The sequence below is a fragment of the Oryza glaberrima genome, chromosome 11 (assembly GCF_000147395.1).
Source record: "Oryza glaberrima chromosome 11, OglaRS2, whole genome shotgun sequence".
Lineage (NCBI taxonomy): Eukaryota > Viridiplantae > Streptophyta > Magnoliopsida > Poales > Poaceae > Oryza > Oryza glaberrima.
The window spans coordinates 1203454-1226799 of NC_068336.1; the positions used below are offsets into that span (position 1 = coordinate 1203454).

Below are 23346 nucleotides of genomic sequence, written 5' to 3' on the forward strand. Positions count from 1 at the left end.
ATAAGGTTTTTTTTTACATCAAAGTGAACAGGCACTAACATCAAACTCACCATCTCATCTGAGTTAGATAACCAAACGAACCATAACAGATTCAACCAAGGGAACAAGCCGCACAACAAACTACCAACACATGCACCAATCCACAATTTGAACTACCACTAGCAATCAATCATACTTCAAACGAAACACAATTAGAACTACTACTATCAATCATACAACTACATCCTTGGAGTAACAGCAACATTTTGATTTTCATGCCAAATGAAGACTGGACCATAGATTTCTCAAAATACAAGAATAGAGTTATAACAATTTGCTAGAGCACCACCATGGAAGATAAACAGTCATCATATGACAAAATGAACAATATGAGTATATAATGAGAATGGTTTAAGTGTGTTCTAAAACGTGCCATAACAAAAACATTATGTGCATTACTGGATAATAAAGCAGCACAGGAAAAGAAAAAAAAAAGGCCACTCAGACCCTACTAAGAATTGTGTCATCCACAGGCGTACAGCCATGCAAATTACTGCTAACTTCAATATCATGATAGAGTCAACACAATAATATAGCTAAATTTTCATAGACTGCTAATGGAACAATCCACAATACAAAGTTAAAAACATAAACCTAAAAAATAAATGGGATCAAAGTTCAGCACAGATATAGTCTATAATGAAAACAGCACAAACTCTACACAAATCATCTGTACAAATGCCCTTCAAAGCGTTACTACTATGCTATACCAAATAAAAATTATACAAATATAAAAAGTAGCAGGCCATTTGTTTAAATGAAAGTTGGCTTCATAGTAAATTGTAATCTAAGCACATCATAAATATCAACTTCAGGGATGGGCATTTGAACTGAGAATTAAGTTTCACTAAGCATACCAGATAGAATTGCCAGATTGTTCTTACATACCATGTGGAATTGACGACATCCTTAGCACAATGACAGTTCAAGACATCAATTACATCAGCTAACTTAAACATATTTGTGTAACTACATCTAGAGTTGGAGTATTGTTGATGAAGGTAGGTACTTGTGGTAGTACCTACATGCATCAACAATATTAGTACTACATCTAGCAATAATAAGCAGCGATCATACAGCAAACGAGCATTTCAGTGGAAATTACTTGAAATTTGAAACCCACACGACCTGAAATGAGTATATCCCAACCACAAATAATAGCAATAATTCAAGAGCAGACAGAGCAACACAACTTCCAAAATGGATCATCTTAACATAGCACAAGTATAATACGATAACTCCTCAACATAAGTAACAGGCAAAACCATATTCCAAACACAACAGAAGAGTCTTAAACATCTCAATTGCATCAACTTGACAATGTCATAAAGGTTCAGGGCTAAGCATAAAAAAGACTAAACTAGCAGTAGCTAGATGTTGAACCAGCCAAGTAGCTCCATTGATAAGGTGGAAAAGAAAGAACCACTACAAAATATGTTGAACGCTAAGAAAAGCAACAAAGCATTCAGCTTCTGACACCAATGAATGCTGGCTCCAATTTCTCAGGTTGAACAAACTTCAAGCCAAAACCCATTTTACCATAAAAACTGAAGCGTGTATGAAGGGTGGTAAAATTTAGACATAATGAGAAAATATATGCTTTTCTACCAATTTATGTCAGGCTAATCAAAATGCGAGGCTTAGTTTATAGCAAATCAAAATTCACCTTTGTAACATTGGAAAACAATATAAGAAAAACTCACATAACACAAATGAACCTATCAATTACAAATTACACAATGCCTACGCAGCCAACAACTCACAGCAACATATTAAACAAAAGAGCAATTACCATAACCATTTGCACATAACAGACAGAATAAGAACACCTAGAATAAAACTCATAACATAGCATAAACATTAATTAAGGCAATAGTATCACAACTTCCCTTGACATAGGTAACATGCAAAACCATATTCCAGAGACTACGATAGTCTTAAACGCCTCAGTCGCATCCATTTCACAATGTCAAAAAGGTTCGGGACTAAGCTTAAAAAGACTAAACTTGAAGTAAAGCAGTAGCTAGATGTAGAACCAGCAAAATAGCTCCATTGATAGGGTGGAAAAGAGAACACCGCTCCGAATCGATCCGGCGAGCGCTCAACGGTACGACTTCTGGAACCTGGCGCGGGCGCCGCGACCACCGAACTTCTTGGGCTCGCAGCGCCTGGGGTCGGCGACGAGTAGAGTGCGGTCATAGCGGGCAAAGATGTCCTTGACCTCCTTCTTGGACGCCTCGTCGACGTACTTCTGGTAGTAGGCGACGAGGGCCTTGGCGATGGCCTGGCGGATCGCGTAGATCTGCGACGTCTTCCCTCCGCCGCGGACGCGGATCCTCATGTCGATGTCCTTGAAGCGTGACCTCCCCGCGAGCAGGATGGGCTCGAACGCCTTGAGGCGGAGCATCTCCGGCCTGATCAGCTCGATCGGGACGCCGTTCACCTTGATCAGCCCGCGCCCCGGCTTGCAGTAGGAGACGGCCACCGCCGTCTTCTTGCGCCCGAAGCACTGGACTGTGCCTGGCGGCGGGCGGGTGAGCGCGGCGGCCATGGTTGCGGCGGTGGTGGCGCGCGGCGGCGGCGGCGGCTAGGGCTCAGGCGGCTTGGTGCGGGAGAGAGGCGGCGGCGAAGGGGAGAGATCGCTTCGAGAGAGTGATTTTATAGCGAGGGGATTAGGGTTTAGCTCTAGTGGGCCATGGGGGATAGTTAGTGGACCACTATGGGCCGGGCTAGAATTAGTTGGGCCTTCGCCAGCCCAACTTGTGGGCGAGTTTTTCGCTTGTAAAAGGCCATGGGGGGAGGCGGCGGCGAGCTAGGGTTTCGACCCTCACGAACGCTACTTGATCTTATCCGAGCTTGCCGTCCGGCGGCGCCGCGGCGGCCGGAGTCGCCTCTCCGACATTCGCGCCGCCACCGACGTCCTCGTACGGTTGGCGGGAAGGTGGCGCGCTTTGTTGGGGGAAAGAGGCGGGTTCGGTTCCCGTGGCAGTCGCCGGCGGTGAGCGATGACGACTGCCCGCGGTCGGAGCGCGTGCGATGATGGCCGCGCGGGTTCACCCAAACAACAAACATATAACAACGTTTGCGTTTTTTCAGCCATTGTTTATTGACGATTTTTTTTATTTGGATTTTATTCATCATAGTTGTTTTCGTATTAGTCAATGTGTGTTGCGTGGTTCTTCTATTCAATGGAGTAGTTTCGTAGATCCTGTTTGGCAATAGTGGATGTAAAAGCGCTTTTTGTTTGTGTAGAATGTGTTAGGGCATCACCAATGTATATGGACCAAGTAGTCTATATAGGTGGGACCCATATAAGTGGTCTTTTGTTATTTCTATTTCCACAATGTATATAGATAGCAATTGACATTAAGATGGAACCCACACTCTAAAAAAAATTACTTCCAAATGCTATAGTTCTCTCATGAAAGAAGCAAAAGGAGAGAGATAGTATATTTTAATCTATATGGGTGGTCTTTATAGCTATGGATAGCTTATCATATGGCTCTTCCTAATGCCACCTCCCACAATGGTAAAGGTACCCATATAGAGTTATAAGGACTGCTTTTTGGTCACATTGTGGATGCCCTTAGGGTAGTACCGTAGTATACAAATGTTTGCAATTGAACATGTGCATAGATATGTTAGCATTGTATTTGTTGAGCTTACTTTTGTGAGTTTGGGCATATCCAATTTTTGCTTATTTATCATTGAATCCTTGTTTTCATCCTAGTTTGTAGTTTGGTTTTAAAATACTTCATCCGTTTGACAATGTAAGACTTTCTAGCATTGTCCACATTCATTTAGATGTTAATGAATCTAGACATATGTATGTGTTTAAATTCATTAATATCTATATATATGTGGACAATGCTAGAAAGTCTTACATTGTGAAACAAGGGAGTATGTCCATATAGTATCCCTCCACTACAGTTCAATGTCATGTATATTAGCATGCCATGTTTTCAATGATGTCGTAGGTTTATATCAATCAATTATTAGCTTAAAGAGGATGATATACAGAATTCTATTCTGTGGACCAAACGGAACCTTGATGGTTTGAGGACAGTCCCTTCAATGATATACAAATCAAATATTTTCTTGTGTCCTTGAGAAATTTGGAAGACGCACTGTTAAAATCCATGTCTTTTTTGCTATGCATGGCTGATGTGGACTCTAATTTCTCCTTGGTTTTGAACTTTGATGCGGACTCTAATTGCAAGATCCTTTTGAAAATCGTGGTTTTTCTTCCACAATGTGGTTTTTACTAAATAAACGTTCAAAGTTAAAAAAAAAATGCCCTCATGACTTGACTTGTGTATCAACCTGAATCAGCTCAGCATCTTTTCTTGGTTTGCAACATTGCAAAAGTTTGTAGGGTTTTAGAAGCCGTGCAGAGCACTACAACAGTGCCTGCAATCCGTCTATTGGATGCACGGCCTTTATGTGATCATCATTCTAATGGAGTAATGGCATTCCGTTGTTATATCTGGAACATAGATAACAAGTCTTGTTTTGAGTGCAAAAACTGTCACTTTGATGTGATCTTTTGAATTTGTACAAATTTTAATAGTGGGCAGGTTTAGCTGCTGTGTAAGCAAAGCAGGATAACTGCTGAATATGACTCTGAACGTTGGTGTGAAGTTGCAACAACTGAAAGCTGGCGAGTATGTTGAAGAAAACTGATGCAATCATGAAGATCACATTTAATCTTTTCTACTACCAGTTGTTGTCGATGGCTTCTGCATTATTTGTTCCTGATCTATCGCTGTTTGTCACCGACTTGATACTTCCCTTTTAGGTTGACTAAGTCTAGCTTAAGCTTGGTTATTAGAGGTCTGTTAGTCAGGCTTGGTTGTCTGTATGATCACCTGCTCTGCTTTCCCTGTTCCCAAATGTACTCTGAACAAGAACCATGTTATTTCTGTTCATATCAAATGTATAAATGGTTACCCTGTTAAAAGAGACCTGTGGTTCTTATTTTCCTGATGATTGCCAGCGGCAAACTGCAGATTCAGGTAGCTCGTTAGAATAATTGCAGATACATGCATAATTGCAGACAGCTCATTAGAATAGAGCTGTAATACAGATTTCGCTGCTATCAGGATATGGGAAGAAAGCAATCTCTGTTCAAGAGTTTGCCCGTGATTTTTGAGCTTTTCTTGGACCTTATTTCAGTTCAACAATAGCGTCCTCGAAGGGTGTGCTCTATTGCAAGCTTAGGGTACGATAACTGATGCCCAAGAGCTGATCAAACCAACTAACCAAGGACCTTTTGCATGCAGGATTTCTTCATGTGATACATGGAAATATGAATGCAGAAAACAGATGAACCTTTTGCATGCAGGATTTCTTCATGTGATACATGGAAATATGAATGCAGAAAACAGATGAAATGATACAGCTCCAGCATAGTGCCAACAGCAAATGCAAAACTTACTCATCAATACATAAGACAGCTTAATCTCGCATATGACCAAATCTAATGCCACAACATCATGTTCAGAAAAAGAACTTTGCCACCCTCTTTTAATTTACTTTTAAGAGTATATGTTACAAAAACAACAATCTTTTGCCTGCCAGTATACACTTCCGTTGGACAGCCTAACCTAAGCTATGGGTCCTCTTTCTAAGGAATAACCAACAATTAACATGATATCTTTACATCTCACTGTTCCTTGCTAATCCGATTATGTTCATGAAACCATGAGACGTGTGCAACGGATGTGTCAGTGAAATGCTAGTTAGATTAGCCAAGGCCCAAGATAACATGCATACACCGCCTTCCTGTTTATTTTCTTCCTGTGCCAGATCTTGAAAATCTTTCAGACTTATGGATCTTCTCCATGTTTATTTTCCTCCTCTATCGTATCTAGAAAATCTTCTAGACCTATGTGACTTCAGGCGGATTGCTGGCACCTTTCTAGCCAATGTTTGCCAGATCATTTGGACTGCATCATCCTTCTGGGATGGGTACTGATACTCAAAATGTTTATCCACTTCTTTCAGCCTTCTCCACATCATTGTCCATTGATGCTTACTTACTCCTCTAATAAGTCTCATCAAGTAACCCTTTTTCACAGCATCAGATGAGCGAACAAAGATGGAAAACTTCGAATAGTCCAATGCATCTTCATAAGGAAGCTCGATGTCGTCGCTGATGATAACAGGGACGCAATGACTTACTATAGCGTCAAACAGGCGATTGGAAGAAGGGGTGTCCCCTGCAATGTTTAGGCAAAATTTTGATGCGTGCATTCCCTGACTGGCTTTGCTGGCCCCGTGGTCCTGGACACTTCCAAAGGCAAAATAAACATCCTTTTCGTCTTTGAGCATATAATGTAGCTCCTGCCGAATGTTCCCTCCCTGGACAAAAATGACACAATTTATTAGTCCATGAATCACTAGTTTTGTAACATATAGAGAATACAGATAAACCAGTAACCTAAACTATACATGTATCAACATCAGCTTTTAGAAAAGGATGCACATCCAGCTGACAATAATTAAGTTTTGACACAGTAAATTTATTTAATCCAGATGATTGAAATAGGGAACATCTGTTAATATCTCAGCATTCAAACCTTTGACAATTCAAATGTTGGAACGTCTGTTAATTTGCTGGTCTTTGGAATTTTGGAGATTAATATGTAGACATACTCAGTAAGAGAACATAAATGGATCATATATCCTGTACCAGTGCAGTCAAAACATATCTTAGTCCAAATTTATTAGTGGATCATGAGTACTGAACTTTGAACAAACAGAACTACTCTTGTCTAACTTGACAGAAACTTTTGACAATTCATATATTTGTAACATCTGTTAATTTGCTGGTCTTAGGAATTTTGGAGATTACTAGCGTAGTCATACTCAGCAAGAAGTTCGTAAATGGATCATAAGATCATGAGTTCTGCACCGGTGCAGTCAAAACGTATCTTATTCCAAAATTCATGAATGGGTCATGAGTCCTGCACTTTGAACAAATGGAACTACTCTTGTCTACCTTGAGTCAGACAGAATATTGCAGTTCCAACAAGCTCCATTTGCACGTTTGAAGCAGTTAGCCCACCCTCTATTAACCTATCCTGACCAATTCTCATTCTTTTTTTCTTTTGAGGGAGCATGCAGGAGGGATGCATGACTTTAATCCAATTTAGGAAGGTACAGGTAGACAAAACATGCGCTTGATCGGTTACTACCCCAGTGACCAAAGAACAACATACACAAGAGCAGTGGTGGACCTTCCCTTGTGGCAAGGTGTGGCAGCTGCCATAACTATCTGCCAACAGTAACTATCAACTAAACAACAAAACTACTGACTGTTTCATTGGTGGTTACCGTGATGATGGGGGCAATAAGCACTAATCTTTTAGTATTAGTACTAGTACAAGCTAATACTGGTATGGTGGAACAAGCTATCATGCATTGTCCAAGTGATGATGCAACTGCATCGGCTGGAATTGTTCTTTAAGGAATTGAGCAAACGTATAATTACTATTTTTTCAACGCTAACCACAAATATTTGGAGGGTAATTTGGAATGGGAACATTTGGATGGCTCTAGGGGCTCACCTTCCAGGAATCAATCTTCACCTATATTGAAAACAGTAAATTATTTACTTATAGTTTTATTGGATATGCACACTAATTTTTTTTATCATATACATTATATACTAATGTTTTGGTATATGTTCGTGTTTTTTTTATAAAAAAATGTCTCGGTGCTAAGTACATTTAGAAAGTCCGCCATAGCTAATATTTTATGCTGGGTCCGCCACTGCACAAGAGTATCATGAAGAGGAAAAAAAGGAGCTAAACAAACACTTTATGTACACAATTTACCATAAACAAGCAAACACACATTCTATACCCTGGAAGTTGTCAAGGTTTGTTTTGTCTAGTTTGCCTACAAGGCCTTTCCTTGGCACAAAAGATGAGTTCTTGTCGTTTCAGATAGCAGCTGCAATAAAACTGTAATACTCAAGGAAAGCAAAGAAACTAAACAAGACACCGCTATCAACATTATGTTAACCTCAGAGAGCATGAACTTGATTTGTAGAGCTTGAATGAGCAAGCAAAGTTATTAATTGTGTTACCTCCTTCCTGAAAATTGCTCCCCGGAAGTATAACAATGTCGGACGGTCATCGAACCCAGCAGAATCATTCACAAACGTCTTAGCCATATGCTTGTAAGGGGCAATGACATCCTTCTCCAAGCTGGCTACTCTAGGATGGTATCTCCCGAAGTCAGACAGCACGAACACCGCCGGGAACAGCACTGACCGGGCATGGAGCAAGCTATTCGGGTGGTGCGCGACAATGACATGGTCGGCGCCACCCGACCTCTTCCACTCCGGCTGCGCCATCAGATACCTGACCAGCCTCTCCTGCAATCCCTTGTCCCTGCTCACCTTCTCCGGAGGCACAACCCTGGAGTGGCGATTGTAGCTGAGGGACGCGAAGAACGGCACGAACACCACGTCGGCGTCGCGGGAGTCGGCGACCCTGACGGCGGCACCGCACGGCGGCGACGAGGAGGAGAGGAGATCGAGCGTGAGCCAGTACTCGACGCTGTGCTGCTGGTTGAGCCCACCGGGGTACCGCGGGGCGGCGGCGCCGCTGCCGACATCCGGCCACATGGCGGCGTCGGCGGCTCCATCTGTCGGCGGCGACCAGCCGAGGAGGCCGAAGTGGAACTCCGGCGGCAAGTCGTACATGAAGACCCTGACGGCGGCGTGGCTCGGGTCGCATCTCGCGGCGGCCGCCGAGCTGGAGGCGGGGTCGTCGGGGCGGCCATTCTCGTCAACAAACGAGAGCTCCTCCTTCGCGGCGGCGGCGTCGGTCACCGCGCTCTCTATAACGGCCGCAGAGAAGTCGGCGGCGGGGACCGGGAGGCCGGTGTCGGCGGGTCGCCATCGAGCGCCGGTGGCGGCGAAGAGGAAGATGGTGGAGGCGACGAGGAGCGTCGCCGCCGCAAGCGGCATGAGGAGGGTGCGGGCGCGGGGAGGCATGGCGGCGAGCCCTGGTCATGGCCGGATTGGTGGAGTAGGAGGGAGCATGGCGGAGGCGGAGGCGGAGGCGGATCGATCTCCCTACTCCCCCTAGGCTGGAGTAGCCATGGATGAGAAGGGAAAGGAAGGGGAAGAAGACTGTTGCGAGCAGACTCATGGGCCGTTTGGAGGCCCATAAGCAGTCGGCCCATATGTTTGTGGAATAAGTTCACCTGCCATCCCTCATCTTTACACCGAGTTTATCTGATATCCCTTATCCTCAATAAATCTTCGCCCCTAAATTATACGAAACCGTTCCCTTATAGCAGTATAAACACCCTGATTCGCTGATGTGGCATCCTAGTCAGTAAAAAAATAAATAAATAAAGTATATAAGGCCCACATATAAGTGAGAGAAAATAATGTGGGCCTCACATCTCTTATTTCTTCTCTTTTCTCTTTTATTTTCTTCTCTTCTCTTGTCTTCTTTAGCGGGTAGCGCGACGACGGGGCTGAGACGAGCGGGGCGATGGTGGACGAAGCAGGCAGGAGGGGCGGTGGACAAGCGCGACAAGCGAGCTCGCGGCGGGCGAAGCAAGCATGGGCGGCAGGCGAGCGCACAGCGGGCGAAGCAGGCAGAGGCAGTGGCATCGGCCGAGAGCGGCGGCGGGCAAAGCAGGCAGGGGCGGTGGCATCGGCCGAGCGCGGCGGCAGGCGAAGCAGGTAGGGGCGGCTGGGCGACGAGGCTGCATCGTGCTCAAGGTGCTCGCCGGTGTCATCCCCTTGCTGCCCCAACGCCTCCTCGTCGACATCGTCGTGGGAGAGGGGGGAGAGGATGCCGGCCGCGCTCCTCCATCATCCAGCTCCATGTTGTCGTCGTCGTCGTAGGAGAGGAGATAGGATGCCAACCACGCCAGCGGGAGAGGGTGAGAGAGGCGGCTGGTGCGATGACATCGTCGGCGGCGAGAGGCGAAGGGGATGACGCGGGAGTTGGTGGGCATGCGCGGCCGACGCTCGCGTTGTGCTCATGCCGCCCCGCGAAACGGAGCAGGTCGACGTTGTTCTCCTCGCATATCGAAGCAAGGGACGGGCGCCGCCGAAGTTAGGCGACGTCGGGGCGCCAGCAGCAGCCGCCGCTGCCACGCTCGCCCGCCGCCCTCGTGCTCGCCTGCCACCACCGCTCTCGCCTACCTCCACTGCGTTCGCCTGCCACACCTGCCTACTTCGCCCGCTGCGTGCTCGCCCGTCGTCGCCGTTGCTCTCGCCCGCCGCCATCGTGCTCGCCTGCCACCACCGCTCTCGCCCACCTTCATCGCGTTTGCATGCCACACCTGCCTACTTTGCCCACTACGCGCTCGCCCGCCGTCGCCTCGCCCGTCTCGGCCCGTCGTCGTGCACTCGCGGTACCCGCTGAAGAAGACAAGAGAAGAGAAGAAAATAATAAAAGAGAAAAGGGAAGAAAGAAGAGATGGGGGCCCACATCATTTCTCTCACATGTGGGCCCCACATACTTTATTTATTTCTTTTGCTGACTAGGATGCCAAGTCAGCAAAATCAGGTGTCTATACTGCCGTCGGACCTAAATTGTACGGTTTTGTATTGTTAGGGGTGAAGATTTCTGGTTTTGAGGATAAGGGATGTCAAAGAAACTCGGTGTAAAGTTGAAGGATGACAGGTGAACTTATTCCTATGTTTGTTGGACAAGGCCTATAAGTACTAGCAGGCCCGTTAATTTCCTCCCGGGCTGCATATCAAGGTGTGTTTAGATCAAGCCAAAATTGAAAGTTTGTTTGAAATTGAAACGATGTGATGGAAAAGTTGAAAGTTTGTGTGTGTAAAAAAGTTTTGATGTGATGGAAAAGTTGGAAGTTTGAAGAAAATGTTTGGAACTAAACTTGGCCTCAGTTCAGTTTAGGCCTCTCTTCTCAAATCTCAATCTTGTCACGCATGCATCACTGCTTCACTGTCAGGCTCGCGTCAGCAACCACGCTCTGATGTTCCAAGATCAAAGAAGAAAACTACTAGCACCATACATGAGATGCCACGCGATGATCCCAGAAGCAAGAACTGAGCGAATGAAATGGGGAAGGAATCCCAGAAGCAACAACTGGTAGTAGTACTAGATGCTAGCTATCTCGTTTTGCTATTGCAATCGCCATCACTAGTCACTAGCAACAGAAGAAGAAGAGAATAGGAGGAGATCAATCGATTGCATTGCAAGATAAAAAGATGCCTCTTGTCTCCGAGACCAACTCCTTCCGTCCCGCTTCAGAGTGTCGCTTGCTCGCAACGCCTGATTGGACGCCAACCAGATAACATCCATCTCACGGTGTTACAGTGGCAGGCACACTGACCCTACTCACCCTGTTCTTGCTTCTCCAGTCGCTCACCTAGCGTATCATCCACCGATTTTATTGACATCTGCAGATAAGCATCAGCGTAAACGTTATTGCCTGGTTTCTAATCACAATTGTGCTAAATGTCTCTGAAGTCTGCACCTGCTGAACAAACCAAACTGTTCTTTAAAATCTTTGCTGAAAAGTTGTTGAACAATCCAGTTGTGAATTGTGAGTTTGACAGACATCGATGCAGGCTGGGACATTCATTGATGCGAGCAACCAGATTTGCGGTGCGGAGGACAAGCTGGCCGAAAAGAAAGGCCCTTCAATTGCACGCCACACACAAACACAAAATCTCACATGCACCTAGCAATTTGCCAATTTCACATCCGTCGCATTGCAATGCAATATTGCAATGGACGCCAGCCAATTTGCAACAACCACTGTATGTTGTTGGATCGCCACATCAAAGCATAAACAGCTCTCGTGGGGGACCCTGCACCTTCACATCCTTCTCAGCTTCTATCCAACACTACTGTACATGTCATTTGCTGAAAAAACAAATTAGTATGATGAGCTGAATTATTATTCCAGTGATGGCGACTGAAACCATTCGTGTACATCTGATCCTTGATTGCTCTTCATGGGCAATGGCTTTGATAATAACAAACATTCTAATCGCCAGAGGATAGCATTAGAAGACACAAGAGTTGATGAACCTTAAAGTGAGGTGTGCCCCAGCTTTGTCCTAATATTTCTGTAATGATTTGATTTGATTTGATTTTGATTGGTGGAGCCGAATTCCACGTTATCCACCAGCCAGTAGACCCTAATGTTGTTGCTACTAGTACTTCATAAGGTCAAAATTGAGCCCCCTATTTCCTTACTCAAGCATCAAGATTCAAGAGTAGTACTTGGCAAATCCATTTAATCCGGTGTACTTGGTTAACTTTTCAAAGATTTGGTTGTCATGACTAACTCATGTGGTGCATCCCGTGGGGTATAACTAACCATATCACTATATGTTTATTCTTTCAGCTTATGATGATAAGGTAGTTCTTGCATTTTACTCAAGTTCATTGTTTGGGTGTAACTAAATATGAGCATGGACTGTTTAGAACTTTAGTGCATAACCCCCTGTAGAGAGAACTAATAGTACTTTTCATCAAGTGCATATTTTAATTTTTAAACTGAAGAGACAATGGCACATGTATAACGATATATTATAAATTATTTAAAGTTGATGGAGATATAAAAAAACATCGTTGTACTAATCATAGGGTCTTAAGAGATTATGTTTTAAGGAAAAGGACTTCAGGTGTGGTACTAGTTTGAGATATTCCTTTCATTTTTGCAGTGATGTTTTCTAGAATCCTGAGAGAGAGAAAAATTAACTAGTCCATCGATAATGCCAGCAAGATCAGAAGCAGAATTCGTTCGAATTACTTGATTAAATTTCTTATACTTTTAGGTGGTAATAATCTAACAAATCTACTTCACGGTTCATGCAAAAACCTGTCCTCTCTTCTTTTTTTTTTGTAAGGACGCCTAATTTACTAGTCTTTGACAAACTTGACAAGGCTCAGAATGGTATTCCCTGGTCAGAACACGCTCCTTTTTTTCACCTGAATAATTAAAAGTTAAGCAAAGCAAAGAATGTGTGCTGTTTTTGTCACTAGAGCACCTAATTCTTTCCTTATTTTTGATAGAGCGGACATAAATTATTTGATGACCAGTTCCACTACAGAAGACAAGTTTGGTTGCTGAATACGACCATTCTGTATCTTTGTCGCGGCGATCAGTGCTCTACTTTTATCGTTTCTACAGCCCATCATTTTTCCTTTTCCTGAGGAGAGATCTCAACTTGATAAAGCAGATGTCATGGAATCTTTCACATATATCACCAAACCTCAACCTGGGACAATATCCACGTTCATTGCATTCAGTAGATTAGATGTCGTTTTACCAAGCATGGAAGAACTAGCTTAAAGTCTTAGGTTTGTGACAAGAGCTGGCAGTCACACACAGATCAAATGTGGTTGATTGATAGTGAGGTTAAAGGTAATTCATGAAAAAGTGGCATGATTTCGCAACAAAGCCAAAGCTGTGTTGCTTTTGCAATGAGCTCGGCAACGATGCTCTGTGTTGTGCTCCGTCATTGTTTAGTTGTTAGCGGGCTGGTGTTGTAAGTTTAGTTCTCTAGCCGCCCACCGTTTGAAGCTTTCGGCAAGGCTTTGTCCTTGTCGAGAGGTTGTTTTTTCTATTTTTCTTTTAATCTGTTGGAGTTTTTACTTATATTTATTGAAATATAATTGGCAGTTCTCCTGACGATTTTGTTTCAAGGAAAAATAATTGGCATGATTTCATCATGCTCAAATGTGGGCAGTAGGACATATATGCATCATTGGAATTAGGTATGTTTTGAAGACATACAGGAAGGTCCCATACCATAATTCTCTACATAACAGAGAATACAGCTTGGCACCATTGATCAAGTGGACAGACTTGTTCCTGAAAAATGGAGGAGAAGGTGGCACAAGCAAGTAGGAGACAGATGATGAACAGAAGAGTCAATTGGAGAAGAGTGTTTCTCAATCCAACCTCCCATGTGGATCCAAGAAACTTCCTCTCATCCCTAAATTTCCTTCTTCTTTTGTGCTTTGTGTTGTGCACAAGTCACTGAATCTCTGTATTTTGACTTTCTCCCCCGCACTACTTCACCTTTTCTTCAAGATGTCCATGTCAGTAAACAAGAACCGGTCACCATCTTAGCAATTAGACGAATCTCCATCAACCTAAGAGACGCATAAGACGTTTCGTCAAGTCAATTCAGATCTAATCCTGTCCACTAAAGGACCTACTTAAAATGCTTAGTTAGTTGGTCATGGTGGTCCTTAACTAAATGGCACACACGAGTCACCAAACTGAATGCTCTGCAGTTGCCTTTTGGTACTGGCAAATAGCACAAGAGGACAAGATAAGATATGGCTTTTTCCAAGTGAAAATATTCTAGCACTAGCAACAGAAATAACAACCAAAACTAGCTACTAGATCATGCTTAATGTGCCAACGTGCTCAACATGACCATTTCTATGGAAATAATAATATAATAAAGAATAAGTTCAAAAGGCTCAATGCTTCTCTGAGAAACCAACTTAAATACGAGTGCAAATTTGTCTACTTACAAAAAAGATAAGCAAAAATAACTGTGAGTATCTACTGATTAACAATTCAATGTACTCCTCTCATGGCCACTAATATGTTCAACCAAAGTTAATTGCTTGCTGATTTAATCATCATACAAAAAAAGTACTATTCCTGTACAGAATAGAAAGTGGTACCAAAGATTTCAATTTCTCAAAGACATTAATTCATGATACCAGTGCAGGGTTAGTCCCTGTGCATGACTAGTTTGACAAAAAAGGTAAACTGTTTGCAAGTGAACAATATGCATAAACAAGCAAAGAGTACACGCACTAGTAATATATTTAAGATCAACAAAGCAAAGTACATGTAAAGTAATTAACAAGACAAAATAAAAAAGAGAAACCTCCTCTCAAAAAAAAAGAAAAAATAAAGAAAAAGATAAACTTTTGCTCATCTCCTCTCTTCTCCTCCATATAAGTACGTACCATCCAAAGCCGTGATACCAAAGCTTTTCCATTCCTCTCTTCTTCCTCCCTTTCTCCTCCTCTCCTCGCCACCTAACGTCGTCGACGCTCGCCGGCGGCGAGGTGTGATATCTGTGCGGTGATCATCGATGGGGCCTCAGCAAGACCGGTCGGCGGCCAAGCCGTACGCGAACGGCAGCACGGCGGCGGCGGCGGCGGCGGGGAGGAAGGAGAACAACAAGGTGGTGCGGTACAGGGAGTGCCAGCGCAACCACGCCGCCAGCATCGGCGGCCACGCCGTCGACGGCTGCCGCGAGTTCATGGCGTCGGGCGCCGAGGGCACCGCCGCCGCGCTCCTCTGCGCCGCCTGCGGCTGCCACCGGAGCTTCCACAGGCGAGAGGTGGAGGCCGCCGCCGCCGAATGCGATTGCTCCTCCGACACCTCCTCCGGCACCGGCCGCCGGTGATCGCCGTGGATTTGATTCGGCCTCGTCGTGCGAGTAGATCAGCATCATCAGCAGGTAAGGTGGTATTGGCGATTTGGCATTCAAAGGATTCGGTGGATGAATGAATCTGATTGTGTATGAACCGATTAAAAAGTTCTCTTCCTTTTTTCTTTCATATTTTGATTTTTGGTGAATTGATGGTGTGTAATGTAACATAATATATGTTAAAAAGCATACGCATAAGAAGCGTTCATGTAACTGCTGTGTCCATGTACAGATTATATTCAGATGAACATCTTAATTATATTCTGTAAAATAACTGTGCTTTTCTGTTTGACTATTAGTAGTTGTATATCTGAGTTAATTGTCACTTAACTTTCATATGCTGGGAACAGATTTTTTCAGCAGTTGGTACTTTCTTGTTGGTTATCATCTGCTTAGTACACTGCTGTTCTCTTTTTCTGACTTCTGAGCTGCCATAGCACAATTTTACCCCAAAAAAAAGGTCTAATATATGTTTCACTGGGTGCGGTTATTATAGTATGTTATTTTGTCCCTAGCATGTGTGAGGGTTCATCATTTGGATATTCATGCCTGAAAAGTATTAGAGCTATATATATACTCTAAGTCTGCAGGTCAACTGTTAGCCGTTTAAACATCAACTCCTTTTTGTTGTTTCTGTCGTTAAAGTGATTACCTAGCATAGCTTGAGTGTTAAAATAAAGCTAGGCTAATGGCAATAACACTACAACAGAAACTAGGTTCCTGCATCATGGGTAAATAGCATGACGCTGAATGTACGTTGGCACACTGACTTAGTCTCCCATCCGCCGTGGCATGGCATTCAGCGCTAGCTGACGTGGCGTGGAGATGTCTAAGTTCAGCGCCACATGATTTGGCGTTGAGCAAAAGAGTCAGATCTGAAATAAGTTTTGGCAGCGGTTTATTTGTAAAAATAGTTTTTGCAAAGGGTCAAATTGTCAAAATTTGTGCTCTAGAAGATTGAGAGGTACTGTTTACTAGTCAATTCTTCAGAGTTTAGGTATACAATTTAGCTGCTTCAGATTAAATCTTTTCAGTGTACTGTCTATTCTGGAGCATGCAGGAGATATTAGTTGTTGTCAAATGTCAATTTTGGCATCATTTTCAGCGCTGTCATAGCTGTATCTGACTGTCACTGCCGAAATCACAATGTTTCTTGATACTTTTCTGAGGATTTTCTCTTATCTATGCTTTTCAGATCGAGTGGATTAAGGATAATTTTTTTGACTTTGATTAAGAATAAATTTAATTATATCCATGAGTGATCAACTGGATTACACGGTCATGCAACTATATATATATAATTTTCTTTAACTTACTGTGCTTATTACAAAGTTGGTGTATTTCTCATTTTTCTTCTTCTCAGCTAACTAATTAACAAAGTATATACTCCCTCCGTCCCACAATATAAGGGATTTTGAGTTTTTGTTTGTAACGTTTGACCACTCGTCTTATTTAATTTTTTTTTGCAAATATAAAAAACGAAAAGTTGTACTTAAAGTACGGTAGATAATAAAGTAAGTCACAAATAAAATAAATAATAATTTCAAAAAAAATTGAATAAGACGAGTAGTCAAACGTTGCAAGCAAAAACTCAAAATCCCTTATATTATGGGACGGATGGAGTATATACACATGCCCATATATTCTTCACCTACTATACTTGACCCTCCAAAAAGGTCAGGTCCATTTTTAGGCGAGTGAGCAAGCACGGGCCAAGTCCATGTGACTTGTTCTTTGGCCAACATCCATCTACCAAAACAAAACTTTAATTTATGCATGCCAGGTATATAAATCATGATATGTAGCTCTAGTTCGCTTTCATAGACACATATCATGCAGAAACAACCACACGATCGATCCTCTTGCATGTGTCCCAGTGTATGATTGGCAGATTGGGTCGTTGGCAGCTTTTGATGCATATGCAATGTGATTTGGATATCACATATATTTTGGTTTTTGTGCATTATATGAGTCTATCTCTTGATATATATCTACGCAACTACTTTTTGGCGCTCCCTAATAAAATATTTATTCTATTTAGTTTATCTTTATTCTTTTTAGTTGTACTACATATATACATTGGTTGATTCAAGATCGAACCTCCACATTTTCTTAGAGATAATCCAAGAAATGACATTGATAAGCGTCTAAATCTAAGAAATGTCATTGACAAGTGTGAGTTTGAAGAAATGCCATCGACGAGTGTGAGTTTCAAGAAATGCTATCTGTCGTTAGGGTTCCGTCCATTCCACGCCGCTAAAGACATTGTTCATCCTATAATATTTAATGGCGCGGGATATACGGAACCCTAACGACGATGGTATTTTTGGGACAAAGTCGTTTGTAGGATGGATTTTTTTTGAAACTCACACTTGTCGATGGTATTTTTGGATTTGCACGTTTGTCAATGACATTTCTTGGATTATCTCCATTTTTTAACCACCAACCAAAGCAAGTATGGTGATGAAGGAAGATAGATAATGTGGGAGGAGATATTTGATGACAGATGCAACAAGAACCCCTAGTTTATTAGATTATTCCAATAAGAATGGGTAGGGGTGGAAGAATACTATAGGGTGAGGATCGGAGGGAAGAGGATAAGTTATTAACAAGGAAAGAGAGATTTGGAGGGGGTGGTGGGGCCTAGCCATTGGATATAGGGAAGTGGGAGTGAAGTGGTAGCATCGGATATCATAGAACAAATCCATTACAGACGGGAATGGAAATGGCTTATCAAAACTGAGCAAGTAGAAGGAATGCAACAATAGAGAAATACCTCACGAAGGCATACAACGGAAATACGTGGAGAAAATTTGAATGGATCCTATAGCAATCTTAACCGTCTAGAATTAAGTGAATTTAGAAATGAAGAAAGAAAAATGGAAGAAAGCCCATGCGTTGCGCATACAACTATTGTTAATTTTATTATGTTTTTATGGCTGGTGGATGGCGGCTTGCTGCTTTGGTTGGTCTACTTTTATGAGCATGCATGGAATAGCGTTTAATATTGGATTTTATTGAAATGGATAAGTTTGGAGTCAATGAGTCAATTTAATGTATATTCTCTATCCTATCTATTCTAGGCTTTGTGCATATATAATTGACATGCAGTGGAAGTTGAATATACATGCAACTCTCTCTATATACTTCTGTGAGATAGAGGCACCACGTTTTTCTTTATTTCATCTAGTCGCTGCATGTTGTTTACTACTCTCTCCGTTTTTTAATAGATGACACCGTTAATTTTTGAACATATGTTTGACCATTCATCTTATTCAAAAAAAAATTATGTAAATGTATAGATATAAATCATGCTTAAGTACTTTGAGTGATAAAACAACGCACAACAAAATAAATTATAACTATGTAATTTTTTTAATAAGATGAATGGACAAATGTGTGATAAAAAGTCAATGGTGTCATCTATTAAAAAACGGAGATAATACTAAATTATAGCATATTACTGAAAAACACTTTAGGAATACCTGGTCTATGCATATATGTTTGGTTTAAATATTGAATAGATTTGAAATATTTAAAATATGTATACTCCTCTTTTATTTGATACTATCTCTGTCTTAAAATGATGATATCCTAGAATATGTGTAGTCAAGCCTGATCTAAATCTTAAACCATTAATACAAAAATAGTGGAATTTTAAAGTTTGAATGTTATCCTAGTAGATTTTTTATAAAAATTTCTATAGTTATAGTTTTATATAAGTTTTTATAAATGTCTAGTTTAAAATAATAATAATAAAAGACGTGCATTAAGGATCATGCATGTCGATATTCAAAACATCATCCATTAATTTGAGAAATAAGGCAGTACATATATGCCTAAATAAAGACAATACACACCTTCATATGAAGCAAGAACATGCATGCTAATTGCAACTTATATAGTACTACTTACTCCGTTTCACAATGTAAGTCATTCTAGCATTTCCCACCTTTATATTGATGCTAATGAATTTCCCACATTCATATTGATGCTAATGAATTTATCATTAGCATTAATATGAAGGTGGGAAATGCTAGAATGATTTACATTGTGAAACAGAGGGAGTAGGTAATAAGGATCGAGTGTCCAATAATTTGTAAGCTCTTTAGAACCTCTTTTAATTGTTGGCAATTATATTATACATGCTCCCTTTAATTTGAAGCATGCATATGCACGACACGTAGGCATGCAGGCAACAGCAAAATTTATGCACATCATGCTGTTGAGCTGATCAGTTGCGGGTAGCTATAACTAAAGAGTCCACAATTTTTTGTGAATGAGGAGTATTGGAGATAGAGGCGTCAGGCGGCTAGCTAGGAAAGCTGTCGACCTGTCGTACGTAGGATAAGAGTATATTGATATCCATCTATCACGTACAGAAAGTTACAGTGTAGTTGGTGTGCACGCACGAGCGAGATAAGTACAGTACAGCTGCAGAGCGCGGCCATTGAAATTGACATGTCAGCTGCAAACTTATTATTTAAAAGGATATATATATATGGATGGTGAACTGCGCGTGCTTCATGCATGCCGATGCTTTAGCTGCATGTATGGCTTTTGATAGTTGAGTTTTGATCCAGGCATATTCACTACAGGAAAAAAAAAAGGTTTTTCCTGACTGCTAAAATATGCCTTTTCTGGCGGCTAGGCTAACCGTCAACGTCTAAAGGTAAGTGAAAATAATCTATTTTCGCTGGCGGCAAGATTAAGTGAACTCCCAGTAAAAATAGACTTATGCAGTCAGCAATATTATACCAACCGCTAGTGAAAATGGTTTTTGAGAAAAAAAATAAATCCCCAAAATCCCTTTCTACCATCTCATCCAGGAAGTTGCCAAAAAAAATTTGAAAATGGACATGAACATCATTCAAGCACAATCAGAATACAGAGCATCACAAATATCAACATATTAACAGCAACATAACATCACAAAAATCCGCTGGCCGTCGTTGGCCCAAGCGAACCTGCCACCGGCATCGTCGCACTCGAGATTGTCGTGGTCGGACTCGAGCACCATTGGCATTGGGTCCACCTCCCCCGAGCATGGCCGCCGCCTGCGCGAGCCGCCATCTCTCCTATTTGCTGCCGCCACCGGTGGGGAGGGAGGAGGAGGCGCCAGATCCACTCCCGCCGCCCCCTCCCCCGCGCCGCTGATGCCGAGAGCCACCGCCTCCTCCTTCCCCACGCCGCTCTCGAGGCCTGGCGGCCGCGGATCCGCCCTCTGGAGGCCCACCGGTGCCTGATCCGCACTCCTGAGGCATGCCAGCGCCAGATTCGCCTCTCCCAAGCATCGTTGTCGCCTGCGCGAGCCGCCATCCCTCCATTTTGCCGCCGCCATCGGTGGGGAGAGAGGAGGAGGTGCCGGATCCACTCCTGCCGCCCCGTCCCCCGCGCCGCTGATGACGAGAGACGCCACCCCCCTTCCCCGCGCGCTCCCAAGGCATGGCGGCGGCGGCGGTACTGGGAGTGGGTGGGGTGGCGATAGCAGCCGACAGTGGTGGAGAAGGGAGGGAGAAGGAGAGACGCGAGGGAGAATGGAAAGAGGCGGAGAGAGGGATTTTATTTGGCGTTTGGTGGGCGGTGAGATGTGCAGTGGATTTTTTCTAGCGGTCCTCTTTATCTACTGCCAGCGAAAACGTGATTTTCGTTGGCGGACACTTAAGAGGTTCGCCTTGAAAAATAGAGTTTTTTTATGGCAGATCTCTTAGCGCGGCCAGTTTTCATTGTCAGTCCATAGGCTCCACCCCTCGTTACGTTTTTATTGGCGGTTTTTACGTATGGCCGCCAACGAAAATTATAGGGTGATGCCATGAAAAATCGTCTTTTTATAGTGATTGAGACCACAATTAATTACGAAACCATGTAAAAATTGGCGTACTTTACACAATATCATCATGATATTATATTGATCCATGCTTATGAAGTAATGAAGCATCCATCTCTAATTGACATGATTCGGGAAAAAAAACACCATCTCTAAATTATACTCCCTTTGTTTCACAGTGTAAGACTTTCTAGCATTGCCCACATACATATATATGTTAATGAATCTAAACACATACATATGTCTAGATTCATTAACATTTAAATGAATGTGGGTAATGTTAGAAAGTCTTACATTGTGAAACGGATGAAGTATTAGTTAAAAGTTAGTATATATGAACTTGTAAAACGCTCATTTGATATATGAACTTGTTTGACGCGTGTGAACCAAAGTTAAAATGACACCGAAAGGCTAATCTTACTAAGTTGTCGTTGATTAGGACTTGAGGTGGCATGCATGAGACATTATATTTGAAATCTTAGTCTCTATTTTCTCTTTCTATGTTTCTACTCCTTGCATCATTTTGTTTTGGTTTTTCATATCTTTTTGTTTACGATTATTATTATGTCTTATACTATATTTTTATTGAATTGATGTGTGTCTATCTAGTATTTTTCTCATCTACTATATCCTTTCTTTAAAGAGTGTATTTTTAGATATGAAGATTGACAAGGACAATATGTGAGAACAATTAACTACTAATACTATATATACATTCAAGATAAAAACCTGACAGATTAATTTACCGCAAGTTAAATTTACTCCTCACTATAATCAATTTAAGCATAGTTCAACATGTAAATAAAAGTGGTAAATCGTTCTCTCGACTGATGTGGCCCCAAACCGAAAGCTCACACAACTCAAATGAGTTCCATCCAATTTTGCGAGGAGTACCTAGCGTGTGAAACTAGAGCTACAATCTTGGATTCAGCGCTACTCCTACTAGCTTAGCTTGGGCCCGTTCGTACCAAATAATAGGAGGCGGCATGCAGGTATGCCAAAACACATATTGGAGCTAGCAATAGCAACAGTTCTTTTTGCAGCTCAACATGTATATCCAATCAACTAATGTCTCGACTTTGAACATGATTGGTTTGTGTATATATTCAGGTATGTAGATATAGATAATATTTGTAATTTTCGAATCAACTCATGCACATACAACATGCAAAAGCTAGTAGTATTTGATCTCATCACTTACTGGGCCTACATGCTGATAATCCTCAGTAATCCATGGCCATTCAGACATGGAAAATGACCCCTTTAACTCCGTTAACTAGTGGATGGATCTAATTTGTATCCCTTAATCGGAAAACAAGATATGCCGACTTGTCCAACTATTAAACGGTCCAAAACGACTATCGTTGACGAGACATCCACGTGGTAGTCCAATCACAAAATAAATTAAAAAAAATAAAATGGAGCCCGCATGCCATTCCTTCTCTCTATCAATCTCTCTCTCTCCCTATCAAGCGTAGCAGAGCGTAAGGATGCAAGTGGGTAGTCCCGCTACCCACATAAAATCTACTTGCTAGTACATTTCTTATATGGTGCTACAAAATTTAGAAGAAAAAATAAACGAAGTGAGATAAGCGGGCTAAAAAAAACCCACTTGCCCGCCCCGCTTGCATCCCTAGTAGAGCGGGGTTCTCCTCTTTCTCCCCTCCTAACCCCTTCCGCACTGGCGTTGGCGGCGGAGTGGCCGGCTGAGTGGGGATGCGGGGTGGCGCGGGAGGAGGGAGAGGACGGAGCGGCGACGTTTGGGGGGAAGAAGTGCAGGCCTACGACGCAGGTGACGATCCGCCGGACCAAGGCAGGCGGAACTGGGCCGGAACGCCACCGCGGCTTACGTGAAGCCCATATTACTTGGGCCGGAACGGAGTTGCGGTTTACGTGCGGCCCAAGAGCAATTCTTCTACGACGGCCTACGAGCAATCGGCTCCACATGTCGGTCACTGAAACTTCGCTGTGGTTCGAATCGTGAGATCCCCAAATACCCAATTTCGATCGAGTGGTTTCCCTCCCAAACCCAAAATTTCCGAATTCCTCC

General features: G+C 42.7%; 3 protein-coding genes across 3 annotated transcripts; 1 reads left to right on the forward strand and 2 right to left on the reverse strand.

The window, feature by feature from the left end:
* Positions 1 to 1944: 1944 nt before the first annotated feature.
* On the reverse strand, positions 1945 to 2671 carry LOC127755597 (40S ribosomal protein S16). The gene has a single exon (XM_052281285.1). The coding sequence runs from the start codon at positions 2588 to 2590 to the stop codon at positions 2141 to 2143; it is 450 nt and encodes a 149-aa protein (XP_052137245.1). The 5' UTR covers positions 2591 to 2671; the 3' UTR covers positions 1945 to 2140.
* A 2866-nt stretch (positions 2672 to 5537) lies between these two features.
* LOC127755456 (probable arabinosyltransferase ARAD1) lies at positions 5538 to 9157 on the reverse strand. The gene is made up of 2 exons (XM_052281136.1): positions 8135 to 9157; positions 5538 to 6402 (listed from the first exon to the last, which is right to left on the reverse strand). The coding sequence occupies exons 1-2, from the start codon at positions 9047 to 9049 to the stop codon at positions 5887 to 5889; spliced, it is 1431 nt and encodes a 476-aa protein (XP_052137096.1). The 5' UTR covers positions 9050 to 9157; the 3' UTR covers positions 5538 to 5886.
* Positions 9158 to 14997: 5840 nt separating this feature from the next.
* On the forward strand, positions 14998 to 15743 carry LOC127754933 (mini zinc finger protein 1). Its single transcript, XM_052280543.1, has one exon. It carries the CDS (start codon positions 15128 to 15130, stop codon positions 15443 to 15445), a length of 318 nt encoding a protein of 105 aa, XP_052136503.1. The 5' UTR covers positions 14998 to 15127; the 3' UTR covers positions 15446 to 15743.
* Positions 15744 to 23346: the final 7603 nt, after the last annotated feature.

Excerpts from the sequence above, each read along its gene's own strand:
- LOC127755597 (XM_052281285.1), bottom strand. The coding sequence starts at position 2,590 with ATGGCCGCCGCGCTCACCCGCCCGCCGCCAGGCACAGTCCAGTGCTTC.
- LOC127755456 (XM_052281136.1), bottom strand. The coding sequence starts at position 9,049 with ATGCCTCCCCGCGCCCGCACCCTCCTCATGCCGCTTGCGGCGGCGACG. Across the intron at positions 6,403-8,134 it reads GAGCAATTTTCAGGAAGGAG|GGAGGGAACATTCGGCAGGA; the intron begins GTAACACAATTA and ends ATTTTTGTCCAG.
- LOC127754933 (XM_052280543.1), top strand. The coding sequence starts at position 15,128 with ATGGGGCCTCAGCAAGACCGGTCGGCGGCCAAGCCGTACGCGAACGGC.